This window comes from Glycine max, chromosome 16 (assembly GCF_000004515.6).
Source record: "Glycine max cultivar Williams 82 chromosome 16, Glycine_max_v4.0, whole genome shotgun sequence".
Classification (NCBI taxonomy): Eukaryota; Viridiplantae; Streptophyta; class Magnoliopsida; order Fabales; family Fabaceae; genus Glycine; species Glycine max.
In genome coordinates, this window is record NC_038252.2 from 35,690,537 (window position 1) to 35,709,936 (window position 19,400).

Genomic DNA, 19,400 nt, shown 5'->3' on the forward strand with positions numbered 1-19,400 from the left:
TGCCTCCAGCTTTATTGGCAACAATCTATGTGGTCCACCACTGCCCATAAACTGCAGCTCCAATGGGAAAACTCATAGTTATGAAGGAAGTCATGGGCATGGAGTGAATTGGTTTTTTGTTAGTGCGACAATTGGATTTATTCTGGGATTCTGGATAGTGATTGCTCCTTTGCTGATTTGTAGATCATGGCGGTATGCCTATTTTCATTTCCTTGATCATGTGTGGTTCAAACTTCAATCTTTTCGCTCAGGTATTATCATTGTTTAGTGTTGCTTAGAATACACCGATGTTATCATTGTATTGGCAGGTTGATTAATTTGTAGTCATTACTATCTTTTTTTTTTTTTTTCAAATTTGAGAGCCTTATTTAAATTCTGTTTTTGGATGTAAAGAGGGAGAGTAGCTGAACGTAAAGAGGGGAAGGATAGGAGGTGTGGGGAAATGAAACTAAGGATAACCAAGTAATTTCAAATGCTTTGGTAGTCTCAATAGCATTTTTGGTAGTGACAATAGTAGCCCATATATATATAAATGATTATATGTGTGATACAACAAAATGCAGGATAGATAAAACAACCCATACCAACTATACAAATTACAAGTTAATTATTACTTTTACATATTTTGATGTACAATAAACAGCACCAACACAAAAATGTTATATTTACTAGTAGCAGTAGTAATTAACTAGTTTTTTATATATAAAAGTGGTAATTAACAACTCTTTCATCACACATATGGACCCCTCCAAATACAATCTTTTTTTTTTTCACAGTAAAGGGAATCTGCCGTCAATTCAGTTCTCACTATCAGATTTAATTAAACCACTGCTCTAACGAGGCACATATCATGTTAATAAATATAGTATTTTCAATGAAAAATTCAAATAAAATATCTCAATAAATAATATACATGCACTTACACATAAAAATGTTATTTAAACCCTGAACTGAACACACAATGATATATGATTATAAATTGTCTAATAAATTATAAGTTTTGTCTTTCATGTATGCACAGGTGTGTTTCTTCCCAAATTGTGCAAATGCTCGTCGACAAATGGGTGAGATCAAAAGCTCAGGTATGGTGGCTCCAGGACCTGTGCACTCTCTTCAATTCACCTCAATTTCTCCACAACCTTTTGATGCTATGGAGCTCTCAGATGAACCTGCCGTTTCTCCATTCCCGCAATACTAAGTAGTAGTATTTTTCTTAATGCTTACAAGAAATAATTTAAATGAGTGTATTTTGATGCTTAATGCGTGTTTAGTTTGTAATAAGGATGTTGCGCTACACACCAATATGGAATGTGTCATTAATTTATGTATTCTGTTTTGTACAAAATTTTAATGCTGGAAGTGGTCTCTCGGACTCTTCCCATTGAAAACCAGTGTAGCCAGCTTTCATTATTTTTGGTTAATATATATAAATTGTTCTTTAGTACTGATTGGTCTGAATAGAGTGACAGATTCTAACTCTTTAAATGAATGGTTAAGAATTTGAATTTTATCAACTTTTAGTTCTTCATCCTTCTACGAATTTTATTATTAGTATCTCAATTATCTTTTGGGCGGTCTTAATCTATATTTCTGTTTGTCATTGCTTAGTCACTTTCATAAAAAAAAAAAAAAAATCACTGTTAAACGATGTAATAATCATATGATTTCTTACTTGGGTTATGACCTAAAAATCATGTGATAAAATTTTAAGGTATTACAAATATTTTGTCAGTGTAAAACTGCTAAATATTTAAAATTTTGACAAAAAAGAAGAAAAAGGATGTATAATAAACAAAATCAATAATTCACAATACACAAATTAACCTTATAGCATGTTATTATTATATCAAAACCTTTTTTTTTTGGTACCTTTCAATTTGTCATTCAAGTCTAGAAGGACCTATGTGTGGACATCTAAAGGACTCCATTTATGGGTGAAAAATTTCAAAATTTGTTTATCGTACAGAGCAGGATTTTATATAAATATACAAGTGGAGTTACTATTATCACTGCGTGCCATCAATGTTATTCACAATACCCACGTGGGTAGAAAATTAGGAAATTCCAGAACCATTTTATTTTTTATGGAAATATAATTTTGTTATACAAGTATATAATAGAATCATATTTTTGTGACATTGTTGGGGACATAAGTTTTTTACTACAAAACTGTATTTTCGTTATTATAATAAAAGGGATGTAAAGTAAAATGCAACCGAGATACAATTCTATTATTGTTATAATAAAGGAGTGTAAAACAAGGTAATGAGAAAAGGATTTTATTTTAATTATTGAATATACACCCAATATAATCTTGATTTCGTTTCAATTTAATTATTTTACAACCCCTTTATTCCGTGTATATTTTAATAAACAAAACCATGTTTCCATTTAGACCATTGTCACCCTCCATCCCTTTCCAGTCTTTCTTCTTGCTCCCTTAACTTGCACATCCCCTCCCCACTTCTTTCATTTTCAGCAAGCGTCACACAAATCTCTGCCACTCGTGGCGCAATGCCATCTCTACACTGTGCAGCAATCTGACTCAAAGGAAAAAGTGGAGTCGTCATCATCTGAATAGCTCAAGCAACTTCCATGGTGGTGGCATCTCACTCTCTTTACCTTCCTTAACCAGAAATGGAAAAATGACTAAAAAGAAAAGAATCATGACCGCAACACACAACTGCAAAGGACAATAATAGCCCCATATATAAGTGATTATATGTGTGATACAACAAAATCCAGGATAGATAAAACAACAAACCATACCAATTATACAAATTACAATTAAGTTAATTATTATTTTTACATATTTTGATGTACAATAAATAGCACCAACACAACAATGTTATATTTACTAATATATTTTTTAATATTAACTATTTTAATACAATTAATACTGTTATTTGAACAACATAGACATTATCTTCATTTTCTTTCCTTCACCGTCTTCACCCATCTTTCTTTGTTATAAAAAATGTAACAATTACAGTAAAAGTTAATTTCTTAAGAAACATGCTTCATTTAGCTTATTTTAAAAATTAATGTAATAACATTTTTATCAGTTGTAAATAAAGAAGAGTATTTATTCTAAAATGAATTATATAAACATACACTTAGTATTGGATATGACTTTACACTCCATGTAAAACAAATTCAATAAACGACACCTGAATCTTTTGTTCATAAATTTAGGGACATTACATGAAAGGTGCATAGATTTTTCCTAGTAGTGTCACAGTCCTACTATTGTACGTATCCCGCTTTTTTCTCCTTTTCAGAATGATAGATACCACCACGCTTTTTGTTTCTGGTTCTATACTCCTTTCAGGACAGATTCCTCCATGAACAGTGCTATTTGGCCAAAGAGTGTTAAGTAGGTACGTATAAAAAACAATTCGACACGCAAATTTCCAAACAGAGCACTAAATTAAATGGAAAATATTACATACCAGGATATAACTAAATTTGGGTTTAAACGCGGGTGATCTACCACTGACTAATAAGATTTTAAAAAACAGTTTGCCATTGCAATTTCTACTTGATCATGATTTACTAAACATATTCTTTGAGGAGTCTTCGTAATTGCAACATGACAATAATTAATTATGCCTGTATCAATTATATCTGTCCCTAGTATTTTCCAATACAGAAAGTCACGAGAAAACTATAACAACTACTGTGGCCATAGTTTAAAAGCTACATTGACGTTCTAAAAGTAGGTGAAAGCATGCAGGTGATGCAACACAAACCTTGGGGTGGGGTCGATCCAATTCAGATGGCTATGACTAGGAGGATGGTCTAGCTATAGGCCCAAAATGTTTGAACTTTGAATCTACAATATTTGGGCATATATATGTGTACTCTTCCAAAACAAAACAATTATTTTATATTTTTATCATGTAATATTCATCTCTCTTTTAAACTATTAATACATATACCTTGAGTGAGTTTATCAGATGTGCATCAAGCATTTTTTTTTTTCTGTGGCCGTGCAAGATCTTTTACAGTTGCTGATGTGTGTAATTATAACCACCGCCATGATTGGTATGAGCCTCTATCTAATGTTAAAGTAAATCTTTTCTGCCTTTGATGAGTGTTTAATTGACTCAATATAATTGTTGTAGATATAAACAATTGTACTTCATTATAAAGAGTTTTTATCTGCAAGTAACACGTTTAATCGTAAAGTAAATAGTATATACGTACTCCGAATAATGGTGGAAACAAAATTAACAATGATCGACATGGTAGTTACCGGACTAATAATTTAATAGTATGAATAACACAACAATTGATTCTGGGGGAAATAAAATAAAGTGAAAAAACTTGTGTAAAAGACAGATACACTTTGATAAGGGAATCTAAATTGTTTAACAAAACATGAAACCATATTCGACTTAGCTGGAATTATGGTTAGAGTAACATGCAAGTAACTTTGTTACTTTGATTTTGATGTTACTCCACACTGGAAAAATGATATAATAACATAACAAGCATAATTAATTAGATTTATTTATTTTACACAAAGAATCAATTTTTAATTTTGTTATATGTTGTAATATATAATTTATAATATCAAGAGTCTAATCCATTTGATTCAACAGACTATACGTGAGCTGTTAGAATCAAAAATTTAAAATTAATTTTATTCATTGAAAAATCATTGAACCCTAATCAATGAGGTTTAATCGTTAGTGGAAGCAGAGAATGGAGAATGGAGACACATGAGATGATGCAAGGAACAAAAGTTTATGCAAGTGCTATCAACCGAGTGTCTTTAGTGTCGTGAAGACCCGGTTTCTAACTACATTATTTATTAATTAATTCATTTTCAAAAAGTGCCTCATAAAAACACCCTTTTTGTGGTAATTTGATTTTTAAAATAATAATAATGACATGATAACTTTAGAAGAAAAAGAAGTACCAATTTTTTTTTTTTGTTTTCATCAACTGGTTTGCGTGGAGCCATTTTTCCACTCTGTGACTGTCTGACCCGGGTGCTTTTGAAACAGGTTTTGCTTTGCTTCTTTGGCACTCTGCAACCTTGTGTACTACCAAAGCCATTTGCTGCCATTTTTCACATCCATAATCTTTCAGTGATTTTCTTGTCTCAAAACAAAATCCTTTGAACAATACTAAGACTCTAAGCAGAAACACACACACACAATTTTATTTTTTTTGGAAGCTCAATGTTACTACTATCTATCTACCCTTCTCACAATCACAAAGTCAATGCTCCCACTTAACTGTTTTCCTACTCCAAAAGTGTTAAATCCTCTCATGTTATTGTACCCCTAGTAGTTATTTGTTTCTGACTGAGTCTCTTTAGTGTCCAATTTGCTGATGTGAAGGGTAGAAGGACCCAATGACAATGTCATCAAATTTGAAAAGAAATAACTATAAAAAAACAAAAAAAAACATAGACCAAAACACTATTAAACACTAAATGAAATTAAATATGTTTTTATCCTTAATAAATACTCAAATTTTATGTTTATTTTCTAATAAATTATTATTTTACGTCGAGATCCTAATAAACTAATACTAAATGAAATTAAATATTGATATTATTGTTGTTCTTCTACCTCCAACGTTGGTTGGCTCGATATATGTGTGTGCTTATTTTAACGTTATTAGATGCTACTTGTTTATTTCGTACGTTATTGTTGTCTGAAGCATGGACACGTTGTGGAATTCCTTAGAAATTGTTAGGAATGGTGTGTGAGAATTCCCTCGGCCTGAGGCATACGCATCGTTGAGGACACGACAAAATTAACACATTGTCATTTCGTCGCTTAGCCAACTATATTCGTGTGGCCATTAAAAACGTTTCTCACTTACTCTTTTACCCATTAATTATTCACAAGTTAAAGTCGCACGCAGTAAGTTGCTACCGACAAACATATTCAGAGTTATGATATTTAGACATTCAGGTTTATTGTAAAAATTAAGGTTATAGTATATCAAAATCTTGCCCATAACATAGTATTTCTATCTTTTTACGGATATTTTGACAATATGACTTTTTTTTCAAGATAATTGTATATTAATTAAATGAATTTGATAATATAAAGATGATCGTGAAAAGTTTACGAAATATAGTGTGCGTGAGCAAGAGGAATATGTTAGCTATTTAGGTGTAACTCATTGGAAAGTAAGACATAGTCATGTAGATGTGGTAGGTTTAACAAAAAAAGAAGAAGAAGAAAGATAGAAACCCTCAGGGTAGCTTATAGTTAGGAGGGCTCAATATGTCTCCCTTGACCAAACAATTTGACTAAAACTTGAAGACAATTGAATAAGGATTCAAGTTTTTTTTATTGTCGGACGACTCAGGAAAGATTCAACATTACATTTTAAATTTTTTATATAGTTGGAAATTAGTATTAAATTATAAGACTTTTTATTTGAAGTAATATTTTTATAAAATCATAATATTTTTGTGTATAAAATTTACTTTAAAATACATTTAGTAAAACATTTTAGTTTTAGCTTTATAATTTTAAAAACCTAATTAAGACTTAATATATGAGAAAAATTTGCTAAATAAAATATGAGATCAGCTGAATTTTTTTTATTTTAATAAATTTTAAAATAAAAAATAATATATTAGAAAAGTGTGTTAACATTTCTCTTGAAATGATTAGTGTTTTTGCTAGCCTATGTTCCTAACCGCAACAGGCGCCAGAAATTGTGGGTTAACCAGGCATAGAGAAATTCCAAAGGTTGTGAGTTGTAAGAAGTCTTTGTAAATCACATGTCCTTCAAACTTTACACACATCCCAAAGAAGGGACCAACGAATTCTTGACTTTATGGGATCGTGAGCCTTGTAGTTTCATGCACGTAGAATTATCTTGGACCCATAATTTTGTCACTGTTGTACCCTTACATTATTCATTAAATAATGCTATTTTAACGGCACTCTTGTTTTATTCTCACTTCTCTCTAGCTTCTTAATTTTAACCATTTCAAAGCTTACGTTCCCATGCAAATTACAGCACTGTATATACGTTTTTCTAGTTAAACTCTGGAGCTACGTGGGTGTTGTTTTTATTTGATGATGCATATATGGTTTGTTTGAATATTTGTGGCCATTGTGTGAAACGTGGTGTACATGTAGCGTATGTTTTCCGGTGCATCATCTTCCAAATCAGCACAAAGCACCACGCCATATGGCACGAGTCCTTTCACAGTCTCCATCCGGAAGCCAATAGCCCCGTTGAACTGCACCGCATACAACCTCACCGGAACATGCCCCACAAACCTACAAGACCATCAGAGCACTCCAGCCACCGCCACGTGTCCAGATTACTTCCGTTGGATCCACGAGGATTTGAGGCCTTGGGCCCGTACGGGCATCACGCAAGACATGGTGGAGAGGGCAAAGCAAACGGCAAATTTTAGGTTTTTTTTTATCGGTCAATATTAGTTATTAGTTTTTGTTAGAGAAAAAAAAAAGATTCAAACCCATCTGTGTTTTTTTTTTTTATCATCAAATCAACTTTATAACTTGTAAGAATTATTTTAGGTTGATAATATTAAAGGGTAGGGCTTATTTGGAGACTTACTCAAGGCCCTATCAAACAAGGGATGTTTTTAGCATATGGGGGATTCTACAATTGTTGAGAAGGTACCCTGGCAAGATACCTGATTTGGAGCTTATGTTTGATTGTGTGGATTGGCCTGTGGTTTTGTCTGATCGTTACAATGGCCCTAATGTTGAGCAACCAACTCCCTTGTTTCGGTATTGTGGAAATGATGCTACCTTGGACATTGTCTTCCCTGATTCTTCCTACACTTCAATAATATATATCTCGATCTGCCTATTCTTCTTGTAAATTTTGAATTAGATAATCCATAATGTAAAAAATTAACTTAGTGCAATTTTTGTTGAACATGTTTGTATTTTGAAATTATATTTTGAAACGGAAAATTGAAAATTCACAATCAGCTCTAACGGGACCTTAATTTTTAAACAAGTAAAAAGTATTGCATGTGTGGTGCACAGGGCAGAGATTAATATAAAGCCATGGCATATTTTGTTGGGAGAGTTGAAAGAAGGCACTACGAGGATACCATGGCTGAACAGAGAGCCTTATGCTTACTGGAAAGGTAATCCAGCTGTTGCTCAAACCAGATAATATCTCATGGAATGCAATGTTTCTGAAAATCAAGATTGGAATGCTCGTTTATTGGCCCAGGTATCACACTTCTTATTAGTTTTGTTTGATTACACTAGCTTATTGAAAGTAGTTTTATTATTTGGATATGAAAAAATTAATTTTGTATGTAATATTTCTTATAAGCAAAAGTTTCATTATATAAAATTGGCTTAAGCACATGGTGTGCAGAAACTAGAAATAACAGGCAAATTCAAGCAACACCATCCAGTAGCAATATTGTGTATAACATTATACACTTTTTTAACTTTTAATCTTTTATTAATACACATGAAATGAAATGTTAATTAGGGAGTGGAAAGGGTTAGCAGTACCTCATGTAAAGGAAGGTTCATTCCAACTTCAGATGAAGTTAAACGCAAATTGGCAAATCGTCGTAAATTTCTTTCAGCTATACTTGGAAGGATATACCCATCTATTTAATGAAATGTAAATTAGCAACACAAAATAACTATGAAAAGTCCAGCACAGACATAGCACAGCTCAAATTTATAATTCAAATCACTAAGAAATCATTACATGACCAATGAACAAAATAGTCTTTACTTAGTAGTAAGTGCTCACAGTTGTGCACCCAGGCCACCCCCAAACCACAAAATAAATTAGTTGTTAAGACATGTTACTATAATAAATTATTCCACTGGAGGTATGAATTGTTCTATTAGAATATGTCAAAGAAGACGAAGAACCTGTTTTCTCTGAAGGCCACTCAAAGAATCCAACACATATCTGCTGGAGTTTAGTACGTTGAAACGGATATTGAGCAAGACCCCTATAGAGATGAGTAAATTTTAAGTAGCTGACAACAGTGCTATACAATTTATATGCCAGATCTAATTCATCAGGTTACATTAAAAATAAAATTCCAATTAAGAATCTCAGAAGCTTAATTAAATTTTAACAAAACATGTGCTATCAGTAACTGTTTCAAATGGACTTCATATCTGTTTTCAGAAAATAACATTTATACCTGATCATTAGTCAGTATTAAGAACCATAACAGAAAGGCATGACCTTTCTTGGCTAGAAAGAGAATGAGATGCGTTAACAATACCAGACGTAAATTGACTCAGTTTTCGCATGTTCGGATTAGTGAGTATATTGAATATATTTCAATCAGTATTAAGAATCAATCTTTATGAGTGGAAACCATGAATAAAAAAGACAAACCTACTTGTGCACAATATCTGAATCTGCTTGGTGACATTTTGGGTTCATATAAGCATTAATTACTTGTAAAATGTTATCATCCGGCCATAAATCATTCTTACCTCCTGCATAGACAAAAGATAGAAGCTAAGATACAATGTTCAAGAGACACCAACAATCCTCCATTTGACAAAAATAATTATTAACTGCAAGTCAACATTTGTGTACAAGTTGATGCAGACAATGCATTCTAGAAGACATAAAAAAAGCACAAAGATATTAGGTATATAATTCCATCCTTTGGTTTAGAATTAGATATTATATTGGGTCCACTGTAACATCTCTCATTGCTTAACAATTTACATTTACATGGACAGTAATCAGTTAGTGTTAATTTAGCTTTTTTCTAATATACTAATTTAGCTGATATTATATTTTCAGATAGCGGATATAATTGGTTCATGACATGCTATCAATACATGCATGATTAATAGCATGTTTGAATCTAACTCCATGATCCACATTGTCCAAGAAATTTGAGTCAAAATTTTAAAAATGACACAACAGCAAGTATTTTTTGCTTCAATTTGACGTGCATTCACAACAATGAACACCAAACCAAACGGGCACTAAGTGGTCTAGAGTTTGATCATTGTTACCCCCATTTTTCTAATAAAAAGTAGAATTTCAAAACAAGGTAGGTGAGCATTTACATTATTTATGCTTCAATCCAAAAGGTTTTGGTGTTTTACTAGTGGAAAGGGACATGTAAGAGACTCAATAATTCACACCTTAAAGTTTGCATTTATTATGTACAAATACAGTTAATAACCTATAAATCAAATCCTGATACGTTTGTTGACAAAAATTCTTTTAAAAACATTAAAACCTCTCTTCTATGTCAAATATTAAGTGTATTATTACATAATTTGGACAGATAATATGTCCCTAATTCTCTGAAAAGTTTACTTGTATAGTAACACTAGAGCAGTGCCATAAACTGTTTTCTAGTTTGAGAAGGAAACCTGTCAGAAAAAATAATCAACTGCAACTTTCAATTCAAGTAATGTGAATTGAATACTCCGAAGAGGGTAATATCCCCACACTTACAAGTTACAATGACAAATGTTGAACATTTTTCATGTGACATACAAACATTTACCCCCTTAACTAAAAAAAAAAAAGACTATAAAAAATATCAAATTAAATTGTAGTGAAAAATGAAACTATTAGTTTTAATTAAAGAAAATACTACTTATTTATTCCTTCCAATAATCAAATATTTTCTCATTACCAACTTGTCTCATTCATCTCTTATTTACTACTAATTGTTACTTGTAGTTAAGTGTGTTAGATTCATGGGTTAACAATGAGTCGTGTATGTAATTAATAATCATTAATGTCATATTTTTTTATCATTTGAAGTGGAGTATTCATTTTTTCTCTTAATATTATTTTATCCTTCACAAAATTCAAATAAGATATTTTATTTGAGAGGATGAATTCAGAACCACTCAAACTAATGAGTTAAGGACTCTTATTGGTTATTAACATCGAATTAAAACTAGTTTTATGTATTTTGTTTTTATAAATTAAAGACTAATACTTGCTTATTGTCATTATTCAAAAAAGAAAAAAGGTTAAAAAGAAAAGAAAAGTGAGTGGGAAGGACACACTCGAGTCGAGCGGGAGTCAAAGCTGGAAGTCCAAAGTTTCTGGAACTCAAACTAGTAGTGTGGGTGTGGAACAGGACAAGGGGGTTTCTGTGAAGGACTATTTGGTGGACAAACTGAGGCCTGGTGATGAAGACAGGGCTCTCTCTGAAGTGATATCAGAGACTCTGCACAAGAAGGAACTGCCCCCAGTGGAAGTTACTGAAGAAGGTGTGAGAAAGGTGGTTTCTGATGCTGTGCATAAGAGAGACGATGATCCTGAGAGAAGAATGGAACATCAAAGAATACTGGGAAAGGTAACTGAGTCAGAGGAAGTGAAGAGAAGGTTAGGAGGTGAAAGTGTGGTGACAGAGAAAAAGTACCAAGAGATGTATGTGAATAGTCCGGGGAAAGGTGTGGTTGATAAGTTTAAAGGTATGGTTGGGACATGGTTTACCAACCCAGCAGAGAATCAATCTTCACAAGGTAAATAGCAATGAATAGTAGCTCTAGTTGTCTCCATGAGGTTTCTTTTGTTTGATCAATGCCTTTTGCAAATTTTACTTATTTCTAAATTAGTTGATTGTAAGGGTTCGAATCTGGAAACAGCCTCTTTGCATATGCAAGGGTAAGACTGCGTACAATATCCCTCCCTCATACCTTCGCATAGCGAAGAGCCTCTCGACAATGGGATATGCTAGTTTTTATTTTTATTCTTTTACCATACTTCTCTGACTAATTCTTTTGTTACTCTTCACATTCTGCTTGAGTTTTGCAGCTAGACAAAGATATTTTGTATCGATATTAAAATTTATTATCTCTCTATTTGTTTATTATATTTGCCTTGTAACAGTTTTTCGATTTTCTTATCTTGGAAGAAGTGTTTTGAGAAACAAACGAAATTATGATTATGTATGTTTCTGTTAGTCTGAAGACTTGATTCCAAGATGAATCGCAGTTATTTGTTTACTTGTTTTGGTCATGCTTACATATTTTTCTATATGTTTTTTTTTTTTTCATTTTGTAAGAACTGTTTAAAAAAAAGTGGAGTATTTTTTATCCTAGTGGTTTTAGACTTCAGTCCAAGATGAGTTACAATTTTTTTTTTTTACTTTATTTTGGGTATGCTATTTTTTACTGAAGCAAAGTGCCACATTAATTTTGAATTTGTGGTTTGCATGGGCCGAAGATTCATCTATGAATTATGAGGCAGGAAGGGCAGAAGTGGAACAAGTTAACCAAGGTGCAGCAGGTGAAAGAAGGCAGCAGGAGTCATCTAATTGAAGAAGTGCTTTGAAGGAGTCTTTGCTTTGGGTGATTGTGTAGATTTTCTTAAAAGCTGTTTCAATATCTGTGTGTCTAGTTCTTTGTTGGAAGAAAGTTAGGATGTTCAAGTCACAGTAAACTAAAAATTTGTGTTTTTTTTTAATGTTTATGTAAATATCCAATTTTATTCGGGTTTATTTTTATATTTTATATAAAAATATTTAAAATATTTTTTGAGAAAAAGAAAAGAGAAAAATTATAGAAGATTTGACAGTTACAAGAAGACTTGGCATCAGAAAACTGTAGTAATGGTGATTCAATTGAGAAAAAAAATATTACTAAAAGATAAGATCATTTAAAATATTTTTGAGAAAAAAGAAAAAAAAGAAAAATTATAGAAGATTCTTTTAAATAAAAATAATTAAAATATTTTAGAGAGAGAAAAAAGAAAAATCATAGAGGATCTGAAAGTTACAAAATTGATCATCAGAAAACTGGAGTAATGGTGATTCAATTGAGCAAAATATAAAATATTAGTAAAAGATAACGTCATTGAAGTTGTAAGTCTAAAGACAAGGAGATCGTGGTATAATGGAATCCTAAGTTGTTGTTGGATTTTAAAAGAAGAGACGCACTAGCATACAAGGAGAATTCTGTGAAGGGAAACCCATAGAAAGATTGTTTTTTCGCAAATTTTTCAATGGATGATTATGATGCTATAAGATCTGGTCTTTATTCTTTTTGCGCTCTATAAGATCAGGTTTGTTTGTTTTTTTTTTCTTTTCTCTCGTTCATTTGTTGTTATGTTTGGCTTTTTTTATTTAATTTTTGGTTTCATGAATTCGTGTATGTATGCTATCCAAATGTTTGTTTTTTGAATAAAATAAGTATACACATTTCGACCGCATGTTTACATTCATATTGTGGGTTAAAAAGCATATTTTTTACTTGCTTATTGGTCCTGATAAATTTCTGTATATAAAACAGTAAGATCGAGTGTCGAGTTTACAAGGACTTTAACTGTATCCAGAGTTTGTATATGTTCAATTTTAAGTAATCAATAAATTAAAATTGATATTTGTCAAATAATGATATGGAATATAAAATTTGACATAAATGAAGATAATTAAGCATAGTACATTAAAGATATAGAATACAAACACTCAGAGGTGGGTTGTCAGTTGAAGTAGAATTACAGAATATGTTGAGACTCAACCTATCAAAATTACTCTTGATGCAACAGTAAGGGTTTTTTACTATTTAACGTTATTTTGATTATTACCTTCATCCACTAACATACCCTAATCATGATTTCTCATGTGAAAGAGTTTAAATTACCTAATTTCACTCCTAATCCCTTAAGAGCTATATGAAATAATTTGCTTTAAGAATAAAGATGTATAATAAATAAGGCAAAATAATATCATTCTATTCCTAAACATGGATTACCTAGATGTTCTTTTCAAGTTCATAGGAAATAAACATTTTCCAATGCATAAACCCTATAACAGTACACGAGAATAGGTAATCAAGCTATAAACATGATATTAAGCACAAAAAAGACAATAATATTAAAATAACATTAAATAAATAGTTAGAATAATTACATCAAGAGTGTTTAATAGTTGAACTCCCAACAATGGGTGATTTAGCCTCTCATTGTCATGAGAGGGTTACTAATACAAAAAGAAAGCAAGAGGTGTGAAAGAAAATGGAGGAAAGGGTCCCAAGTGAATAGATTTTCTCTCTTCTCTCATGTCTTAGCTTCTCAATTTTGGTCCCACTAAAGAATTGCTTGATTTTTCCTTTCTTTTTCCTTTAAAATGAAGCACAATCATGTTTTGTGATATTGATCATGCGCTAAGCCAGCATGTGCTCGCGAAGCGCACATGCAAAGTCCATCTGACATAAGTGAATGTGCGTTAAGCCGCAAGGTGCAGGCTAAACCGCATATGCGTACTAGGCCGCCACATACAGGCTAAGCTGTAGATGCGCACTAAGTCGTCGTATGCACGCTAAGCATGACCTCCAAGTTGGCTCCTCGCGTTGAACGGTTGTTGACGCGCTGAGCGAACTGCTCCAGTTCTTCAACCATATTACAGACCTCCTACTGTGTAATTCTATAAAAAAAATACACTAAAAAATACTATAAATTTGATAACTTTAGCATTTATTAGACAAAAACTCAGAAGAAGTTAAATTTCTAATGTTCTAACACAAAAGAAGCAATAAAAGAGAGGAAAATTAGATAATTGTTATGTGATTTAAACATTTAAATTACGTAAGCGTATCAATTAACATATTATACGTGGAAAAAAGTTTTTTTTTAAATAAAAACAATGTTGTATTTGCCCATTTCTTCTCTCTCTTATCTATCTCTCCATCACCCTTCATCTTCCTCATATCCCACCACTGTGCCACTGATGGTGTTTCATTTTTTCCCTGGTGGTTGGACTAAATGAAAACAAAATAGATGAAAGAATAGATATGAACCAACAAAATCTTAATATCAAAACATTAAACCACAAAATCGAGAAAAAAACAATGTTTGGTTGGCTTCACTAGGTTTCATGGCTGGATTCACATTTGGATTTCATGTGGGATTTCACAATGAGGTTTGTTGTGAGTTGGGGCTCATTGGATTTTGCAACGGTGGTGGCAGTGGAGATCACAGTCGTTGGGTTTTATGACCGGTTGAGATTGAGATCATAGTTGGGTTCCTACCAATATTTCTACACTATGAATAAAGATAAAGAAATTTCTACACTATGAATATTTGAAATTAATTAAGATTAGCTAAATTCATCTAAATAACAATATGCATAAAGATAAAGAAAATTAAGGAAGGAAATAAAAGAAAAAATTAAGGGAAAATTTTTTGTTTGGAAATTTTAACAAACACTCGTGTATACAAAGTAAATTGAGATTAAATCAATGAAAAAATTGTTCGGGTTTAATTTGATTGGAGTTCCTATCACGTAATCACTACACATTTATATTTAATAAACATTATATTATCATTAACCTACCATATTATCTTAACTTTAATTTCTTAAGTGAAGAGAGCTAAATCCCTTGATTAAACTATCAATCCTTTGGATTAGCATAATCAAACAATTTGCATTAAGACAAAGTGTTTATTGATGCTCAACTATCCCTAGACATAAAAATTATTGGGTGTTCTATCCAATTCGCAACTTAATGGAATTTTTCTAATACAATTGAATGAAAAATCATGCAAACAGGTGCAAGCCAAAAACACATATTAGGCATAAAAGAGAAACAATTACAATGTTTTATTGAATAAAAAAAAAGTAGTTATTACATGGAAGAAGAAACAATTACATTAAACTCTAAGAGAAGATTAGTTCATGACAATAAAAAAACATGAGATATACATCACATAAATGTCTTAAAATGACACAAAAATCTAAGAATACATGATAATTATCGATCATCCAAAATTAACTTAGGATAAAAAAAAGTAACATATTAAAATTTTATAGGAATGAAAATGATATATTTTAGTCTATTTTTTTTAATGCTTGACATAACTCTCAACATTTGTTGTCAGTCATAAAAAAACTTTGACATGGTTTTGATGGAGTGGCCTATGGTTCCTGTTGAAAAAGTGGGGCCTTGATATGGATTTGGTGGAGTTGTCTACGGTTTGTCTAGAAGATAATTTTTTTTCTTTTATTTTATTTTGAATAATAAAAATTTGATAATTTAAAATTAATTATAATTTCAAATTGCATGTAATAGAAGCCTTGAATTTAATAATGCAAGACTTTTTGTTGTTTACTTAACACACGTGTAATGAAAGGATTGATTTAATTAATGGTTAAATTTGAAGACTCATTATTAAACCAAATTTTATTACCTTTATTGTAAACTATTAATGTTTTTTATAAAAATATTAATATTTACTTAAAATAAAATTTTCATTAATTTAAGCAATTCTATAAGTTAAACAAAGAAAATAAAATGTTTCTTATTTTAGTATTTGGCACAAGAATAAATTACATTTCTTTGTAGATTATTTAAGTTATCGTATGAATTATTTTTTAAGAATATTATATTGAAGTGAGTATTTTTATGATTGCTTAAATTTGGCACTTAAAATTATTTAAAAAGTAAAATGGAAATTAAAATTATGCTGCTCCTATTATTTAAGCTGACAACTTGTAAAGAAAATAAAAAATATGATACTAATTTTTATGATAAAAAAATAATAATATTCAATAAATTGTATATTTATTTTTCTCTTCTATCACTATTCTTAAAATATCACCACATAAGTAAATGAAATTCAGGAAAAGATTTTAATATATGAAGACTTGTGGTCTAAAAATTAAATAGCTAGGACCATAGATAAATAATTTCAAAAACATGCCACACTTCTAGTAGATCATATCCTCTAATTTACATTTTAAGTTAAATGTGATCTACAATACGTGAAGAAATTTGGACCAAGACTTATAAAAGGAAAAACTATGATTCAATAATTATGATAGACCAAGTTAAACAAGCATTTTACATTTTTTTGTATCTCACTAATTAATTTTTAATGAAAAAGAAAATACTATGCAGGTTAAAATACAATTAGAAATAGACGACATAACAAATTTTCCAATTAATGACAATGAAAATTAGTCTTTTTTCATATATAAGAAGAATATTATTTTGTGAATTAAAAAATGGATCAAAATAAAATAGCTAGATAGGAACGAAATAGTCTTTTTTTATATAGATTTTTTAACCGAAATAATTTTTAAATTATATCCTTTTTTCTATAATTGATGTATTCATCATTAATTTTTTCCTTGCTTACTTAATTCTAAACATTTGTAGTCAATGATAAGAAACTTGATATGAAGGTAATGTGGTGACCTATGGTTCAAGTTGAAGAAGTGGGGGGACATTGACATGAACTTGGTGGAGTGGCCTATGGGCTATGGATGAAGTTGAAGAAGTCAGAGACCTTAATATGGGTGGACTTTGTGGAGTGTCCTAAGGTTAAAGATGAAAAAATGGAGGACCTTGACATGGACTTGATGGAGTAGTCTATGGTTCAAGTTGGAAAAGTGGGGACCTTGATATGGATTTGGTGGAGTGGCCAGCGGTTTCTCTAGGAGAAAATTTTGTTTTCATTTCTTTTATTTTGAATAATAAAAATTTGATAGTTTAAAATTAATTATGGGTTCAAATTGCAAGTAATAAAATATTTGAATTTTATAATGCAAGACTTTTTGTTATATACTTAACTAAGGTGTAACAAAAGAACTGATTTAAATAATAGTTAAAATTTGAAGACGAATTAAGCTAAATTTAGTTACCTCTGATGTAAATTACTCAAAGATTAAAAAAATTATTAATATTTTTTTAAGATAAATTTTTCATTGATTTAAGCAATTATATACGGTAAATTAAAATAAAAAATGTTTCTTATTTTAGTATTTGGTACAAGAATAAATTATATTTCTCTATAGATTGTTTAAGTTATCGTATGAATTTGTTTTTTTTAGAATATTAAATTGAACGTGAGTATTTTTATGATATTTTAAATTTGACACTTGCAATTATTTAAAAAGTGAAATGGAAATTAAAATTATGTTTCTCCTCTTATTTAAGTTGATAACTTGTAAAAAATACAAAATACGATACCAATTTTTGTAGAAAAAAAGTTAATATTCTTTTTCACACTTCTTTTTATATAACTAAGTAATTTTTATATGATAAAAAAATAATATTCAGATTTAAATACAATTAGAAATACATGATACAACAACCTTTCCAATTGATGACAATTAAATTTAGTCTTTTTTCATATATAAGAGAATATTATTTTGTGAATTGAAAAGTTGATCAAAATTAAATAGCTAGATTGGAATGAGATAATCTTTTTTTTATATAGATTTTTTTAAACTGAAATGGTCTTTAAAGTACACCCTTTTCCTATAATTGATTTATTAATCAATTATATATTTTTTCCTTGCTTGACTTAACTCGCAATAATTATTGTCAATGACGAACTTGATATGAAGGTAATGGAGTGACCTATGGTTAAAGTTGAAGAACTCAGACCATAACATGGCTGGACTTGGTGGAGTGCCCAAAGGTTCAAGATCAACAAATGGAAAACCTTGAGATGGACTTGATGGTGTGAGCTTTGGTTTAGAAGACAAATTTTCTTTTACATTATTTTTAGTTTGAATATTGAAAATTTGATAATTTAATATTAATTATGGATTGGAATATCATGAGATAGAAGACTTGATTTTTTCTTTTTTTAAAAATATTGGACTTTTACTGTTTTCGTAACAAAAGTTTAATGAAAGGATTGATTAAATAATAGTTAAAATTCAAAGTTTAATGATACCAAATTTTCATTTAAGCAGTTCTAAAGGGTAAATTAAAATAAAGTGATTCTTATTTATTTTTGTAAAAAAAAAGCTGTACCAAAAAGAATGTTATTTATTTTAGTATTGAGCACAAGAATTAATCATATTTCATTGTTATTAATTTTTTTTTTATGAATTTAGTGTACATAGGAATTTTAAAAAAAGAGATAGATACAGTAAATGCATAATTTTTCGTATTCTAAGAATTAATTCGGGAGAATTGGATAATTAAGTCGATAATTTAAAAAAGCCAGCGTAAAAAAAGAAGTGAATTAAAATGTTAAAAAAATATTTTAGTATTTGTCACAATAATAAAAAAACGTAAAAAATAATGAAAGTGAAAAAAAAAGGCTTAAAATATAATTGTCGTCTTTTTTTAATATGTTATTTTAGTTTTTTATTTTTAATTGAAATATTTTATCTCTTATTTTTAAAAAATCTTGTAATTTTAGTCTTTTTATTTTTTAATTGAGATATTTTTAAAAAATATGTCATTTTAATCCATTTGATCAAATTCTTGTTTTTAATTAGGATATTTTGTCCTTTAAAAGTTATTTTGAAGAAACCAAGAAATACAATAAATTTTATTGATTTTAATAAAATACTTATTTCCTATTCTAAGAATTAAGTCGGAGAATTGAATAATAAAGTCAATAATTAAAAAAAGGAAACGCCAAAAAAAAAAAAAGAAAGACACTTGCATCAGTATAAAGGAAACCGTTCTAAGAAGTGAATTAAAATATTA

The 19,400-nt window shown here is 30.1% G+C and overlaps 1 protein-coding gene across 1 annotated transcript; it reads left to right on the forward strand.

Moving 5' to 3' along the window:
- The first annotated feature begins 7,878 nt into the window (after positions 1-7,878).
- LOC100813715 (uncharacterized) lies at positions 7,879-12,397 on the forward strand. The gene is made up of 3 exons (XM_014773287.3): positions 7,879-8,205; positions 10,966-11,471; positions 12,175-12,397. Exons 1-3 carry the CDS (start codon positions 8,102-8,104, stop codon positions 12,267-12,269), a joined length of 705 nt encoding a protein of 234 aa, XP_014628773.1. The 5' UTR covers positions 7,879-8,101; the 3' UTR covers positions 12,270-12,397.
- The last annotated feature ends 7,003 nt before the right edge of the window (positions 12,398-19,400 follow it).